The sequence below is a fragment of the Oryctolagus cuniculus genome, chromosome 11 (genome assembly GCF_051225735.1).
Source record: "Oryctolagus cuniculus isolate XC-2025 breed Fujian yellow rabbit chromosome 11, ASM5122573v1, whole genome shotgun sequence".
Taxonomy (NCBI): domain Eukaryota; kingdom Metazoa; phylum Chordata; class Mammalia; order Lagomorpha; family Leporidae; genus Oryctolagus; species Oryctolagus cuniculus.
Window position 1 is genome coordinate 28,130,250 of NC_142877.1, and position 16,272 is coordinate 28,146,521.

Here is a 16,272-nt window from a genome sequence, read left to right on the forward strand (position 1 = left end):
CCAAGTGAGCCGAGGCGCCAGCCAGGGAGAGTTTTTTAAGAATGAGGAGATTTGTGCAGATGAAAGAGGGAGGATCAAGCCGTGGGCAGGTGCTCAGGTGGGGCAGCACTAGGAAGGGCAGAAGAGGGGTTGAGCAGAGATCCCGTCATCCCTCTCGGGGTGAGGGTGCAGCGAGAGGAGAAGAGACAGTGGAAGAGCAGGAACAGCCGGGGTGGGGGGCAGGTTCTGCCACGGCACCCTGAACCCTCTGCTCAGCTGGGTAGGTCTGACGGGCGGGGGAGAAGGGCCATGCCAGGTGGGAACGGCTCTGGGGAGTTCTCTGGAACACACTTCCTCGGATCTAAAGTCTGCATCTAATAAGCTCCCAGGTGATGCCCAAGCTGCTGGCCCAGGGACCCCACTGCAAGGAGTAAGGATTGAGAGAGCTGGGTAAGGAGATAGAGAAAGACACCACCATGAGAGCCCACCTTGAGGAGGGGCCCCTTGGGGCAAAAGCTGAGCCCTGGAGAAGTCTGGATGGAAGGAGCAGCCCCCCTGCAAGGGGAGGGGCGAGGACCACAAAGAGAGGGATGGCGAGGAAGGAAGAGGTCAGGAGAGGTACGGTGGTCCCCGGCCTCGCCCCCCACCCCCACCCCAAGAGGAAGGGAGCTGGTGGTGGCTGGAAGGTGACCACCGGAGGTATCAGAGTGCAAGCGGCAGCCCGAGCAGGCCACCCACGCGCTGTGCCCGGGGATGCTCTGGGCTGCCTCTGGGCTCTTTCGCAGCCTGCCCAGGACCCGCCAGGCCGGCAAAGCTCTTTCCCAGGGTCAAAGGCCAGATGAGTTCCGTGCCAGGAACTAGCCTAAAGAGGACTAAGGTCCAAGAGGCGAGGTGGCTGGCGAGCGCAGGGCTCTGAGCCCTGGCTTGCAGTCAGGAGTCAGGCGGTTTCTGCGAGGCACAGGTGAGAATGGCAAATGCTTTGGGAAGGTAGGGGGAGACACCGCAGGGCCGGGGTGGGGAGGGGGGGCTCGCTTAAAGAGATGCCCGAGTCTTCGGCGGAGGGGAAACCGAGGGCAAGTCCTCCCGGGCAAGTGCGGGGAGCACAGCTCCGGCGCGTAGGACTCCAAGAGCGCAGCTTGGAGGCGTCAAAGTGAGTGCCAGGTGCGGGAGCCGGGAGCCCGGCGTCGGCGCCGAGGGACGGCGGGCGCTGGGTAGGGAGGCGAGGCCGCGCGGCGGCGGGAGCCTCGTCCGGTGGCGACGGGGAGGCTGCGGCGGATCTCAGCGCTGCGTGGCGCGCCCCTCCAGCCTGGGGCCCGGCTCCCTCGCCGCGCAGCCTTGGGTCCCTCCAGCGGTCGCGGCCAGGCCGCAGCCCCCAGCCCTGGCGACTGACTCGCCAGGGTCCGCCCTGCCGCCGCGGCCCGAGCCCGGCCGCTCCTCCCCCGATGATGTCACGTCCCCGGCCGCCCCTCGGCCGGCCGCGCCGCCCCGCCCCCGCCTCCCCCGGCCCCCAGTCCCCTGGGCCCGCCCGCTCCCGACATCCCTCCTCCCGCCCGCACTCCCTCCCTTCGGCTCCCGCTCCCCCGGGAGCGGCGGCGGCGGCGGCGGCGGCGGGATGGCCCGGGCCCGCGGCCAGGCCCCGGGGAGCGGCGCGCGGCGGCGGCCGCGGCGGGGCGGCGCGGGAGCCGGGCCCCGGGGGGAGTCGGCCGGGCTGCTGCTGCTGCTGCTCCAGGTGCTGCCGCCCGGGGCTGCCGCAGGGCCGGGGCGCCGGGGCACGCGGGGCGCCGGCGGCGGCGTCTGCTGGCCCGGCGCTGCCCCTGTCTTTCCCCGGGACGCGCGGCTGCTGCTGCTCCTGCCGCCGCCGCCGCTGCCGCCGCTGTCGCCGCCGCCGCCGCCGCCGCCGCGCTCCGCGCCCGCAGCCTCCGCCTCCCGGATGGTAATCAGCGCCCCGCGCCGGCGCCGCGGGCGGGCGGGAGGTGGGGGCGGCGGGGGGAAAGGGCGGGAGGCCCCGCGCCCCCTCCTTGCCCGAGGCAGTTCCCGGGGCGCTCGGGCCCCCCCTCCGCCGACGACCGCGGCCCTGGGCCGCCGCCAGAGCGCGCCTCTGGGGCGCCTCCGCGCGGGCCGGGTGCGGGCTCGACTCCCCGCCCTCCCCGCCCCGCACGCCGAGCGCCCGCCAGCGCTCAGGCCGCGGGGGAATCCCTTCATCTCCCCGCCCTGCGCCCCGGGAGGGGAGGGGACAACGGTGGCGCCTGCGGACCCGCTTTCTCCGAGGGAGCGCCCCAGAGGCGAGCGCGCACTGAGCCACCCGGACTCCGCGCTGCGCTGCGCTCCTCCAGGCGTCCGGTGCCGTCGGGTCGGGCTGAGCTGCGACGCCCACAGCCTAGGCGGGACCGGATCGGGGCGGTGGGGGCGCCCACCGACTGCGCGCCCTTATGTTCCCTGCGCAGGATGCTCTGGCCCGCGGCGGGCTGAGCCTGAAGGAGGAGCCGCTGCTGCCCGCCAGCCTGGGCTCGGTGCGCTCTTGGATGCAGGGTGCGGGCATCTTGGACGCCAGCACCGCGGCGCAGAGGTAAGCGCTCGGACCGGACCCTGCGCGCTCGGGTTCGATGGCTCCGCGCCGCCTTCGCTCGGCCGGCTGAACTGCCGGAGTGCAGGGTGCAGGGAGCCCCAACTCTGGATCGTCCCGGCGACTTCTGTCCACTGGGTCCCGAGCGCCAGTACTTGCTGCAGCGGCTACCGGCCGGGCCGAGGCGGGGCTTCTGTCCGCGCACGAGGCTGTCCGGGCTCTGACTTGACTGTCGCTCGCGGACGCCGTGGCGAACGCCAGCCGGGCGTGGCAGTCCCGGGCTCTGGAGGAGGAGGCATCACCGCTGCCTGTGGTCCCAGAGCTGGGACCCGCAGCTGCCTACCGTCTGCGAACGGTCGACTCCTTCCAGGGCAGTCCAAAGCAAGTCCGCGAGTCCGCCGGCAAAGAGGAGAAACCCAGTCCCTGTCTCCTCAGAGTTGGAGGATGGGAGAGTGCGGAGCCAGGGACGGGGCTGGGGGGCAGAGTGGGGACGAGATGAGGTGGGCAGTGGGCCTGGCTGGACTGGCTGGGGTTGGGAATGGGGCAGGGCCCTGCCTCTCCATCAGGTGTTTTTCTTGTATGTCCTGCGGGAGGCAGGGAGCCGGTGGGAACCCAGCACCCACGCCTGTCTCCTCTGACTCCTTTGCAGCGGTCTGGGCTGGAGGGGAAGGGGATGGACTCAGGGTTTGGACGGGAACTTTAAAGGATTATTGACGTGCCCCCCTGCAGCACCTGGAACTCTTGCATCTGGCGCTGAGCAGGAGGGCAGTGAGGGCGCCCTGTGGACATCCCATGGGGAAGGCTGGCTCTGCAGAGTGGGTCCAGGTGGGCTTCCCGGGGGCTGAGCTGCTGCCCGCAGCCTGAAGGGATTCTGGTAGGGAGTTGCTAGGGCAGATCAGACCCGAAAGCACTGACACTCACGTCCCCAGCCCTGCCCCGAGGCCGTCGCAGGTAGTCCACCCCGGAGCAGATGCCACTGTTTCGGTTTTGAGGGGCAGTGAGGGAAGGTCAGAAAGCGCCCATCTGCTGGTTCACTCTCCAGATGCCCCCGATGGCTTGGGTGGGAGTGGCCAACCTGGAAGGGAGGAACTCAGTCCCAGTGTCCTAAGTGAGTAGCAAGGTCCCAATCACTTGAGCTGCCTCCCAGGGAGCTGGAATCGGGGCTGGAGCCAGGATCAAACTCAGGCAACCCTCTGTGGGTTGTGGGCATTCTCTACTGGGCCAGACACCCACCCTGGCACATGGTGGTTTTCAGGTGAAAACTGAAGCCTTGGTTCTGCATGCCTGTGCTTGTACTGAGGTCGGGAGCGAGCACCCGGGGCTCTGTCTGGAGCTCAGCTCTTCAGGGCGAGAAGGCGTCTTGCACATAAATTCACTTCTCTAAGTTTTGCCAGAAGAAAACCTGGAAAACATAAGAACACATTCTGCATCTAACTCGGCTACTGTGCACACTGTGGTGTGGTTGCTTCCCGTCTTTCTTTGCTGTGCCCACAGTTTGGTGCCCTGCCAGTTTTCCTGTTGGTTCTGGCTTTTTAACTTGAGATGGTCAATTTCTTAATGTGGACCCGCCTTCCTCCGCTCCTCCATGGGCTGTAAGAGTGGTAAGGAGCGAAGTGTGGGGGATGAGACGCTCCCTCAAGGGCTGGCTGCAAGCAGTGTTGTCTGGGGCGGGTCCCCAGGGCCCCATTGCTGAGACTCAAAGCCCCCTCCCCATTGTCAGGGGCATTCTTTAGCCCTGGGCTGCTTGTCCCCAAGTCTGGAGACTTCTCTGTCTTGGGCTCCAGACTGGGAGCCCCATATGTGTGGCTGACTCTCTCCTTGCTTCCAGAGGGGGCAGGTTGATCCTTTCTCATTCTTCCCCAGGTTTTCTATCCTCGCCCCCATTTCTGTCTCACTCCTTGGTCCTCTGTTCAGGCCTTAACATCCTAAAACAGCCTTGTCCTGGCCGTAAGCTCTCTGTTCTCTTGAAACTGTCCCCTTGTCCTAAGTACCCACACACCCACTGAGTAAAGTCTCAGCAGCCTCAGGACCCCACCCCAACCCCAGCACTTGCTCCATCTGTGCCCTCCCACCCTGCCCAAGGGAGCAGTTCTGGGTGCTGCCTAGGGATGCTTACCATAGGCCAGACTTGGCTGTCCTGTGCCAGCCCCAAACTTCCTTGGTCTGCAGGCTGGGGCCCTCCGGTGTTCTGCAAGGTTGGTGGCCGTTCATCCATCTGCCTGTAGTGCCCACAGGGGGACGGTGAGCATCTGCTGAAGAAAGCAGAAGGGGATCCAGGTGGCTCCCAGACCCCTCTTTGCTGCATCCCCTGCTCCACCTTGGAGAGCTCCGGGCACTGGGTCCTGGAGCAGCTGTGGCTCCCCAGTTCTATAACTTGGCATTTACAAACAATGCTAAGCTGTTGCAAAAGGTGGGTGAGCAGAAGGCTTGCCAAGAGCGAGGTGGGGGGGGGGATGGGGGGGAGGTGGGCTCTCCTGGTAGGAAGGAGGGGCCTGGGCAAAAGCAGGGTAGGAGAGAAGAGGGGCTGCATACGCTTCAACTCCAAGCGCCCAGGAAGGGAAGCACGGGGAAGAGAGGCAGTGGAGAGAGCCTCCTTGTTGCTGTGACTGCCCTGCCTGAACCAGTGGGACTTCATCTCTGAGACCCAGAGCCCCAGCCCAGCTTCCCCGTGCGGGAGGCTCTCCCTCTTCTGGCGAGCTTCCCAGGATGGGGAGACCCCTGGAGGAGACCCCTGGGAGACCCTCCTGAGCTGATCCCAGCCCACTAGCAGGGCCCCCAAGAGAAGCCAGCTGGGGCTGCCTTTCCTGGAAGCAGCTGCAGGCTAACCTCCGTGCTAGGAAATGCTTTTGTTTGCTTTAATAATTAATAGCCACTCCTCAGCCTGGGACCTGGCAGGCAGGCCTGAGGGTGGGCAGAAGAGAAGAGGGGTGGGCAGTCTTTAGGTAGACGCGAGGGCCGGAGGAAGGGCAGCAGAGCGAGCCAGTGAGGGGCTTTTCTCCCTCCCTCCACCGTCTCCTTCCCTCCCCGCCTCTTTCAAGGATCTGAGTCACTGAGCCAATTTCTTGGGGCAGGTGTGCAGAGCAGCGGCTTAGGGCCGTGGGAAGGCGCGGTCTGGAGCCGCCACAGCTCTCAACCTCCTCTCCAGCAGGAACATCAGGACACAGGTTCTGGGCAGCTCCCTTTAGCCCCCCCATGACCTCCCTCTCCTGCGTGGTGAGGTGGGTGTGTTCCTGTGATCCGCTGCTTTCATGTCCCCAGTCTACAGCACAGCCAGCCTCTGGGCGTGCCAGGTCGATAGATCATCTTGCTGGGGGCAGGAGTGCCAGGCCCCGGAGCCCCAGAGATGCCTGCAGGGGAGAGTGGTGGCCAGCGGGGTGCTCAGAGGAAGGAGGCTGTGGAGGGAAGGGACGGGGTTCCTGCCATGGCCGTGCCCCATGCCGGGATGGGGAGAGGCAGGGCTGGACACAGCAGAGGGAAAGCCACCTGCTGGGCGGGGGAACACCAGCAGAGCCTCCTCCATGCTATGACAGCGGTACTGGAGCCCCCTTTTCCCAGCATCCCAGACCCAAAGAGCAAACAGGCTGCCACAGAGGCGCCACTCAGGACCTCGGCCTGTCAAGGAAGGAAAGGCAGAAGGGCTGGGGGTACTCCTGGGGGAGGTGTCCCTGGGGGCTTGCTGTCAACTCGCTGGTATTTGGGGTAAGCACACAGTCCGGGATATAAAGAGCCATGAGCAGCCTTGTGAATGGAGGGCAGAGATAGCAAGGCGGCTCTGTGTGTAGCACAGCTGGGGCTGGGTCCCGCCAGCAGCTGATACAGGAGGGCCTGGCCAAGTCCCTGTGGTATCCCCTGGTGCTGGGGAGCACAGGCCACCTGAATGGCCCAGGTGGGACCTTCAGGTTGTCCTTGGTGTCAGCTTGAGCCTGAACTCCCAACACTGCCCAGGAAGCCGATGCTTGCCACAAAGCAGGTTTGCTCCCACTGAAAAGTAGCTGTGCAAACTGAAGCTCTCCTGGCCTTCAGCTGCTCTCCTTGAACTTGGGGTTGATTTCAGTATGGGGGAAGGGGGGGAGGCAGAAATGTGAACAGGAATGCTTTGTCCTCCCAAATCTGGGTTCCTTAATTGGGCAAATGCCCCACTGCCTGGGCACAGTCTGGGGCCCAAGGGAGAGCGTTTTGAATATTTTGTTTCAAACAGCCTATTTAAGAAAGCAAGGAAATAACTAATTCCTCTTGGAGTCCTCCAAAAGTGGTTAATGTGGCTGTTTTCGTCACTCTGCCGCGTTTATCTGGAAAAGGTGCTTATGTGGTGTGCTTTGTTCGCTAATGATGCTAAGTGCACGCAATGTTTCTAAATTATGGGCTCGGCAATACACGTGCAAGGTGAGGCAGTTCTTGTAGTTGGCATGAACCGTTCTCTTCCCGGCTGCCCCAGGGCCCTCGGGCTGCGGCTTTGCTGCCTTCCATCAGACCTCCTGTGGCTCTCTGGATGGCTGGTGGTTGGTAGCCCTCCCATACCTCCCCAAGGCCCTGGGTCTGCTTCTCCTGCTGGCTTCCCTTGGCTTGAGGACGTGTGCGGGCTGCCAGGGCCTGCTCTGCCCACCTGCATGGCAGCCAGAGACACCGGAGAAAGCAGAGCTCTAGCAGCCCTCAGTGACTGGTTGGAGCTGGTAGATAAATACCCCAGCTCCCTCGCCTATCCCCCTGGGATGACTCCGAGGAGGCATGTGTTCTGTGCTGTTTGCAGAGTTTCCTGTGGGACGCAGCTGCACTGCCCGCAGGGGTGACGGGGAAATGCACCCTTTGTGGGCTGCCTCCATGTAGACTGTGGGTGTTTGGCTCCCTGTCTGGGAGTCTGCTTCTAGGGTAACCTAGCAAAAACACTTACCTGCCTGGCCCCAGCAGCTCTATCCTCCCTTCCTTCTTTTAGAGGCAGGATCCCCATGAGTAGACGTCTCCGTCTCTCCCCCCTCCCAGTGGGTGTCTTGGGCGCCGTGCTCTGCAGATCAGGGGTCAGATATTGCCTTTGTGCCCATCTCTGATGGAGCTTTCCTAAGAGCAGCCAGGGGCCCCCACCTCCCACCTGCATCCCACTCGTCTGCACCCAGGACACAGCTCTCAGGGCACTCAGACCACTTGGCACCTGGGAGTTGTTTGCATCTCTTGTTTCTTTCTGTTCTTTAATCTTGGTTTGTTGTTCTCATTAGGAGAGCATCGGCTATTCCCAGGGGGAGAAGAGCAAACCCTTTGAGGCTTGCAGTTCCATTCAGAGGTGCTGATTGGTCACCTGGTACAGCGTGGGGTGGAGGGGCCGTGGGGGCCGTCTGGGGGAAGGCACAGTCCTCACCTGTCTGTCTTCTCCCCCTTTCTATGCCCCCCCCCCCAATGTCACCCTCTGTCTCTTGTTCATAGGAAAGACACAAGTGTCTTTAGAACAAAACCTTCTTCTCATTTTGCCTTGACCTCCTCACAAATACAGCTGCCTCGTGGCTGGGTGCGAGCCTTGAAGGATGATTGTGCCTTAACCCCCCCTCCCCCAGCCGTGGTGGGAAAGGGCAGGGTGACACTGGGGACTGTCGCAGGGGAAGGGGAGCTGGGCCGATCCTACGTGGGGCTGGGCACAGTCTCAGGTGGTGCAGCCTCTCCATGCCCTCAACCCGGCAGCACTGAATACCCCGCCCCCCGCCCTCTCTCCTCTCCCCTCTCCCCAATAATCCCCTCCTGCCGACAGGGCAGGCCCCTGGAAGAAAGCATGTCTTGGGGCTTAGACTTCCGCGGAGGCTGGCAGGAGACCGGCTGATATTTGCCAGTGGTTGGGAGAGGACACTTCAGCCAGCATCGCCGATGTGCTGTGTACCAGTTTGGGATTTGGCCTGGGCAGTGCAGGGCTGTGTGTGTAGAAAGAGGCTGTGGGGTGCTCTAGGGGATTCTGTTGTTTCTCAGAATCCACCCTTTCTCTCCGCCAAGGCCTCTTGCTTTCTCTGCCCCCTCCCCCCCCGCTGCTTTCCGAGCGCCTCCCAGGTGAGGGGGCAGAAAAAAAGGGCCTCAGTGATCTGAGACCACTCCACAAGCCTCTGACCTCCTCTCCCACTAGGTGGTCCTGGGAGCTGTCCCTGGTGGAGTTTCAGCTGAGCTGGTCCTGAGAGCGGGAGGGAGGAGCCCAGGGCTGCGTCTCATTAGCATATTCATCAGCTGTAATCAGGGACCTGCTGTGATCCAAAGCCCTCTTTGGGCTTCCCTGCCTGGGGCTGGCTGGGCTGGGGATGGTCAAGGTCCCGACTTCCAGGACTACAGGCTGAGGGCGAGAGGAGGAGAAGGAGGATGGAACACCTGTGGCAGGAAGAGGTGTGGGTGACCCCCACCCCATCACTTCTGCCTTCTGAGTCACCTTTCACCAAGGCCACTGTGGCAAGCCCCTCCTTCCGCGACATCTCAGATACCAAGGCTTAGCATGAAGCCGAGGAAGACAGAAGTTGAGTTTAAATGACAAGTGATGCAGAGGGCAGCTGTTGTCACAGTGCACGTCCACGACGGGTGCTGGGGAGGGCAGTCGCAAGTGCCCTCGGGACAGTTCCACCACCCCCATCCCCCGCCCCACATCCCTGGGGAACACAGCCACCAACCCAGTCACCCCTTCGATGACCACAGCCCCAGCTGTCATGGTGACTGCAGCCCGCGGGGTCCCAAGCCACGCCTTGCCGGGTCCTCCCTGCCAGTTTCTGGAACCCTGCCCGGCTGCAGAACTTCCCAGTGCGTTTCCCCAACCACGTCCCTCCACAAAAGTGCCCTCAGGCAAGTCTGCATGGTGTGCGGGGTGCCTTGAAGAGCTTGTGGAACACGGAGCTAAAAGGTAAACTTACTTTGGTGCAAAACATTTTTGAAATCCATGCACATGAAGGGCCATCAGAAAGTCAATGAAAAATACCTATTATGAAAAACTATGCATGGATTCTAAAGTCTCATTGCACTCAAATAATCTTACCTCTTAGTTCCATTTTCCATGAACTTTTTGAAGTACCTTCATGTTTAGTTATCTTTTGCTGCATTAAAAAAGAAAATTGCACGGCAGGTATTTAGCCTAGTAGTTGACACACGAGTTGGGGTGTCTGCATCTCATATCTGAGTGCCAGGGTTCGGTTCCAGCTCCAGCTCCTGTTTCCAGCTTCCTGACAAAGCAGACCCTTGGAGGTAGCAGGTGATGGCTCAAGTAGTTGAATCTGTGCCACCCAGATGGGAGCTTTGGACTGAGTTCCCAGTTCCCAGCTTCAGCCCAGCCCAGTCCTGGTGGATCGGCAGATGGGAGGTCTCTCGTGTGTCTGTCTGTCTCTGTGCATCTCTCTCTCTGCGTCTCAGAAAGAAAAATTGGTCCAAAACTCAGTAGCTTAAAACAATTATTGCACCCATTTCTGAGGGTTGGAACTCAGGGAGCAGCTTAGCTGGTTGGTGGCTGTGACTCAGGGTGGCTCCTGACCCTGCGGGTTGCAGTCACTGAAGTGTTGACTGGGTTGGTGGCCATGCTTCCCAGGTAGTTCTCGCAGGTGCCTTTAGTGCTGGCATTGTAGGAGGTCCCCATTCTTCTCCATGGGGACCTTTCCAAGGGGCTGCTTGAGTGTCCCCTCAACGTGGCAGTTGGCTTCCCCCCAAGTGACTGATCCAAGAAAGCACAAGGCAGAAGCTACCATGCTTTTGCGTTCTGACCTTGGAAGCTTCATGCTGTCGCTTCTGCTATGTTGTGTTGGCCTCACAACCTAATCCTGACCAGGTGTGAGCCCCCCCACCCCGAGGGCATGATTGGCAGGGAACCAGGGCACTGGGAACCATCTTGAAGGCTGGCTCCCGCACAGGGCAGGGCAGCCTGAGCCAGCTGCTGCAGGGCCGTTCCTGGAGGGCATCCCAGGACCCCCACGTGCACTGCGAAGCTGCATTTCCTAACACTTGTGGCCCCAGCACGCTTTGCTAAAGGGAGGGTTTGGGCCACGCAGCGTCTAAGGAGTGTGCTTCGGAGGACCCTGGCCAGAGAGGAAAGGCCAAACTGCTTCCCCGGTGTTTGTGCCCCTGTATGGAATGGTAAGGACTTCTGGTACAAGCTATTCTCTCCCCACTTCACTTCCTAAAACCGTGGCCAGCGTGACACCCTCCAAGGGCAGCGTTTCTTAAGCTGCTTTATCTGCCCTTCGCCTCCTCCACCTGTTGAGCTCCTATTGTTGCTGCAAGGGCCGGGGGAAAGTCTTGCCCTCATCTGTCACAAACAATTGGTCGTTTTCTTCCTTTGCTCCCCTAGTTTTTCACGTGGTGACGTCCTCCCCCCGGCCCTGTGTGCCAGCTCTCTGTGCCTGTCTTCCCTCCCCTTCCAGGCCCCTAACTCCAGCCCTACTTGTGACATTGTCTGGTGTGCAGCGCATCACTGGGGTTCAGGAAAAAAATGCTTGGTGACCGAGACCTTGTTATTCTCTTCCTCTCACCCTGAACTTGCTACTGGGAATGGTCTCTGATGGGCCAGGAGAGCCCTTGGCAAGGCCAGTTGAGAAGCTCCCCACGCCCAAGGAGCCCATGGTTGTCATTTATGAACCTTAAGGCAGGTCCCTCTGTTTCTAGGGAGGGCGTTGTCCATCTTCAGTCTGATGTCTATGGCCATCTGATTTCCCAGGCCCATGGAATCCTCAGCTGTGGGCTGGGGCTCCGTGGGATGTTTGTTCCACAACCTCCCACATGCCCCTTGATGCCCTAAAGGACAGTCTAGGGTCCATATAGTCGGTAAGGTGGATTGGTCTTCACCTTAGATTTGGAGATCAGCCTTGCAAAATGTGGAGCCCAGGGAGAAGCCCAAGAGGGAGTCGGACAGGGCTGCCTCGGTCACAGAAGCCGCTGTGCCCCTTGTCCCAAGAGAGCAGGCTACGGCGGCTTCCATCTGGAACAGAGCTGACCCTGGCCGGAGGCGCGGGGCCGCTCTCACTGGGGGGTCGGGTGGTTTTCCAGCTGCTTTCCTCCCGCAGTGGCGTGGGCCTGGCACGAGCCCATTTTGAGAAGCAGCCTCCCTCCAACCTCAGGAAATCCAACTTCTTCCACTTCGTGCTGGCCATGTACGACCGGCAGGGGCAGCCCGTGGAAGTGGAACGCACAGCCTTCGTCGACTTTGTGGAAAAGGAGCGAGTGAGAGGCTCGTGGGCTTGGCTAGGAGGGACCCCTGGGGCAGACGGATGGGTGGTGGGTGTGGGGGTGGGTGGAGAGGGAGGGAGGCCGGCGGGTGTTGGGGCGTAAGGGAGGCGGGCTGGGAGGCGGGGGCATCCCTAACCCCCTGAACATTCTCCCCATCTCATCCCTGCAGGAGCCTGGAGCCGAAAAGACCAATAACGGGATCCATTACCGCCTCCGGCTGGTGTACAACAATGGTGAGCCAGGGGACGGCCCTGCACAGCCCTCACCTGGAAGAAGCCTGGGAACTGGGTGGCCCTCCCCTGGGTGGGGAGGGTGTGGGTGTAATCCGGTCGGCACAGGCTCCAGAGGCTCCTCCCCCTATAGCAGGTGCTCTCCTTCCCCCGCAGGACTTCGGACGGAGCAGGACCTCTACGTGCGTCTCATCGACTCCATGTCCAAGCAGGTGAGCCAGCCCAGGAGAGGCCGACCCGTCCTCACCCCAGATCCTCTCTGCCCCTTGGTCCGAGTGAGCACCTATCCTCGCCCAACCTGTGCCCTTCAGCCCACCCAGCTCCCCGGATCCCACCCAGGCCACAGCAGGAGGATGCCACTGTAGCCCACTGATCTGGAAAAGCCTTGGCTTGGGTCATGTTCCTCAGCGGTGTTGCCCGAGACGGGCGTTTGGGTGCTTTGTTACAGCGCGGGGAGTGAGAGGGGCTCTCAGGAGAAGGAGTTAGACAGGAGGACGTGGTTTTAGTTGGAGTCTGGGCTCAGCCTGATCCAGGGGAACTCCAGAGAGTTCCAGTTTGAAGCAAGGAGGCCAGCGTTTCGTCCCCTGCAGAGGTCAGTCATGGTAACCTTCCAGACATCCTCAGATGGGTCAGCTCCTGCCCCCCTGGGAGCTCTTCTCAAGACAGAGCCCCAGGCAGCCAGTACTGCTGGACACTGGGAGCATGTGGGCTGGTCCAGCAAAGGGGATGTGGCTGTGGGCCCAGGGGCTTCCCCTGCACACTCTCAGCTCCTTGCTGGGCACAGGAAGGGGGCTCAGGGCCCAGCGTGAGGAGCTCTGGATGATCAAGGTGATCCTGCCAGGCCAGGACCCATGTGCCCGGGTGTCTTGTGCTGGTCAGGAGCGGGTCGAGTAAGGAATGGGCCAGCTGTGGGCCCAGACTTTAAGGAGGAGATCTGAGCTTTCCCACCCAGCTGGGCCTTGAGGTAGCCTTCATCCAACAACAGGGCAGAGGAAGAAATGGTTTGCTTCTTGAAGGTCATGGTCACTGTGGAGGGGGACGTGGGCCAGGCAGTAACAACAGGTGGGATTGAGTGGGGGATGAGTGTGGAAGGGGTCCAAGGAAGTCTAAAGAGAAAGAGACCCCCCAAATGGGAAGTGTCGCTCCCCCTCTTCGTGGAGGAGCGACACTAAACCCTGCACTGTTCTTTCATCTGCTCGGCCCTCCCCGGGTTTGCTGCTGGTTCTTCCCGGGTTGGCTACTGTCCCTTCCACCTCCGTGGAAGGGCGGTTCCCCCTGGCCACATTCCCCACTTCCGCAGGGGAGCGGCACTCCGCCGGCCGGCTCTCTCGGGGGCTGCACAGGTGTTCCCCTTAGATGTTCCTGGTGCATGCCGTCTCTCTCCTCCTTTATAGTCCTCCTCTGCCAATCCCAACTCGGCTGCCCACACGCCGAGTACGCTGCTCTCCTCCAATCAGGAGCAAGTCCTACAGTTTATTGGTTGAACTGGAGGCAGCTGTGTAGAAGCTGTTTTCTTCTCTCCCAGCGCCATATTGTGGGAGAGCAGGTGCATAGAGTAAGTCTTAATTCCAGTAACAGTCTAGTCCGAGCTGCTCCCCACAGGAAGGCTGGGAGGCCCAGGGGTTATAAACTGGGGAGTGCTGTGCTGAAGGCAGAGGGACTCTGGGAGATTGGGGAGGAGCTGGTCCGGCTGCCCACAGGGGAGATGCCGGCCTGGGGGGGTGTCGGGGGGGAGTGGGGGAGGGGAAGGAGCAGCAGCCAGCCCAGAGGCTGAGAGGTCCGAGGCTCCCAAGCAGAGGCAGGGGTCCACGGAGGATGTGGGAAGACTTTGCATGCTGGGGTGAGGGGAACAAGGTGCAGAGCGGCGCTCAGGGTGTATCGGCCCCATCAGCAGCCCAGTGGTGGTCCTGGCCTCTGGGGACCCCTGGTCCAAAGCAGAACAAAGCTGTGAAAGGGCTGCCTGTGGACAAACACACTATAGGCCAGGCCAGTGCTGTGGTACAGTGGGTTAAAGTCCTGGCCTGCAGTGCCTGCATCCCATATGGGCACCAATTAAAGTCCTGGCTGCTCCACTTCCCATCCAGCTCCCCACTAAGGGCCTGGGAAAGCAGCAGAGGATGGCCCGAGGGTGAGAACAGGAGGAAGCTCCTGGCTCCTGGTTTTGGCCTGGCCCAGCCCCAGCTGTTGCAGCCATTTGGGGAGTGAACCAGTGGATGGAAGGACCCCCTCACCTACTCCATCTCTACCTCTGTCTCTAACTCTGCCTTTCAAATAAATAAAATGAATCAAAAAAATAAAAGAGGTCAGCGCCATGGCTCAATAGACTAATCCTCCGCCTAGCGGCGCCGGCACACCGAGTTCTAGTCCCGGTCGGGGCGCCGGATTCTGTCCCGGTTGCCCTTCTTCCAGGCCAGCTCTCTGCTATGGCCCAGGAGTGCAGTGGAGGATGGCCCAAGTGCTTGGGCCCTGCACCTGCATGAGAGACCAGGAGAAGCACCTGGCTCCTGGCTTCGGATCAGTGCGGTGTGCCGGCCGCAGCGCGCTGGCCGTGGCGGCATTGGAGGGTGAACCAACGGCAAAAAGGAAGACCTTTCTCTCTGTCTCTCTCTCTCTCACTGTCCCCTCTGCCTGTCAAAATAAATAAATAAATAAATAAATAAAATAAAATAAAGAATCTGCAGGCCTTGTGGGGGTGGGGGCAGGGGAGGTGTCCTCCACGTGGCTAGCCGCCCCTCCCCTCCTCTGCCCGGGCTCCCCTAAGGCAGGATGACGGCCTGACCCCCCTGCCTCCTCCACCACAGTCTGGCTCTTCCCCTCCCCCAGGCCATCATCTACGAGGGGCAGGACAAGAACCCTGAAATGTGCCGGGTGCTGCTCACCCACGAGATCATGTGCAGGTGAGCTGGCCCTTTGCCAACATGTAGCCAAGGCCTCCTCCCAGGCCCTGCTCCCTGGGGGAAGGCTGAGGGGGGAGTGAGGCCCCTGGGCGCAGGGCTGACTGAGGAGAAGGTCCTTGAGGCCCCATTAGCCCGGCCTGTTTATGTGGCTTCCAAGTGTTTTTGTAAGTGCAGCCTCCTGCGGCTCCTGGAAGCTTCACTAATAAAGCTGGGGGGGGGGGGGGAGCGGGCAGGGAGCTCACTGGGGAGTGGGGGGTGGCGGCCAGGCAATCCCAGGCCTCTGGGGTTGGTTTGGGGGTGAAGCTTTGCTGTCTCCCACCTCAAGGCAGCTCCCTGATAGCGGGGGTCAGGGTGAGGGACACAGCTCCCAGCTGCCTCTTCTCCAGCATCCCTGAACTTGACATTTCAAGCAAGGTCTCCCTGGTAGAGAAGCCTGCAGGGTCAGGCACTCCCTGATGCGTGGGAAAGACAGCAGTGTTCAAAACCCTGTGGTTGGGGAGACAGCGGCCACGCTGGGGAGGGGAGTGGCAGGGAGGGGCTGCAGGAGGCGTGTCTTGGTCCTGGGCAGGCACCAGGTGACCGTTCCCGAGCTGCGTGCTCACAGCCCCAGCTCCTGTCTGTGGTTTGTGCGTGCAGGACAGTGGCAGAGACACACAGCCTGCCCTTGGCGCAGGCTTCCCAGAGCTTCCAACGTTTGGGCCCAGAGGTTCTGGCTCCTGAGGACTTTACTGGGTCCGTCCCTGCCTTTCTCCCCGGGTCCTTGGGGAATCCCACACCCAGAGAAGGGGTGCAAGCCCCTCCCCCTGGAGCTGCCCCCACCCCGCTGTCCCCCTCCTCCCCTCACTGCTCCCTTCCTCTCCGTCTCTCCCGCAGCCGGTGCTGTGACCGGAAGAGCTGTGGCAACCGGAACGAGACCCCCTCGGACCCCGTCATCATTGACAGGTACCGGCAGGCAGATGCGGCCGGGAAGCTGCAGGGCCAAGGGTGCTTCTCTCAGCCACAGGGCTCTAAGCAGGGTGCTCTGAGCAGAGAGAGAAGCTGCCAGGGCCCCGGGGAGCACCAGCCACGGCCCTGGGGTGAAGCCCCTGGTGGCACTTTTTCTGGAGCTGCATTCCCTGAGCCCTGAAGGAAGGTGCTGAAGAGGCAGGCGGGTTGTCATGGGGGCTTGCGAGGGACAGGGGTAGGAGAGGTGAACCAGCGCCCAGGGACGTGGGGCTGCATGGGCGTCAGCAAGGCCTGCTCCCAGGTCCACCTCCACCTCCACAGCGTGCGGCTTCTCCCAGCATCCTTCACTGTGAGATCGGGGAACGACTGGGGACGTCAAAGTCGTGCTCGTGAAAGTGCGCGCTCCTGATCTGATTTCGGTTTTTACAATTATTGCATTCAAATAGGAAATGCACAGAGAAGGTGCAAAATGCAGTCTCCCTCCTAGCGCTGTGGTCAGCAC

The 16,272-nt window shown here is 61.5% G+C and overlaps 1 protein-coding gene across 5 annotated transcripts in view; it reads left to right on the top strand.

Moving 5' to 3' along the window:
• The first annotated feature begins 1,027 nt into the window (after positions 1-1,027).
• The window catches only part of EBF4 (EBF transcription factor 4), a 71,043-nt gene continuing 55,798 nt past the window's right edge, over positions 1,028-16,272 (top strand). The window contains exons 1-7 of one of the 5 annotated variants that reach the window (XM_089308155.1): positions 1,028-1,129; positions 2,424-2,545; positions 11,536-11,692; positions 11,868-11,931; positions 12,085-12,140; positions 14,752-14,825; positions 15,699-15,767. In XM_089308155.1, the coding sequence (XP_089164281.1) occupies positions 2,502-2,545; positions 11,536-11,692; positions 11,868-11,931; positions 12,085-12,140; positions 14,752-14,825; positions 15,699-15,767 (464 nt within the window). In that variant the 5' untranslated portion in view covers positions 1,028-1,129; positions 2,424-2,501. Of the gene's footprint in view, positions 1,130-1,511; positions 1,913-2,423; positions 2,546-11,518; positions 11,693-11,867; positions 11,932-12,084; positions 12,141-12,446; positions 13,484-14,751; positions 14,826-15,698; positions 15,768-16,272 lie in introns of those variants that run through there. The other 4 variants (XM_051845201.3, XM_051845200.3, XM_089308156.1 and 1 more) reach the window with 4 other exon arrangements.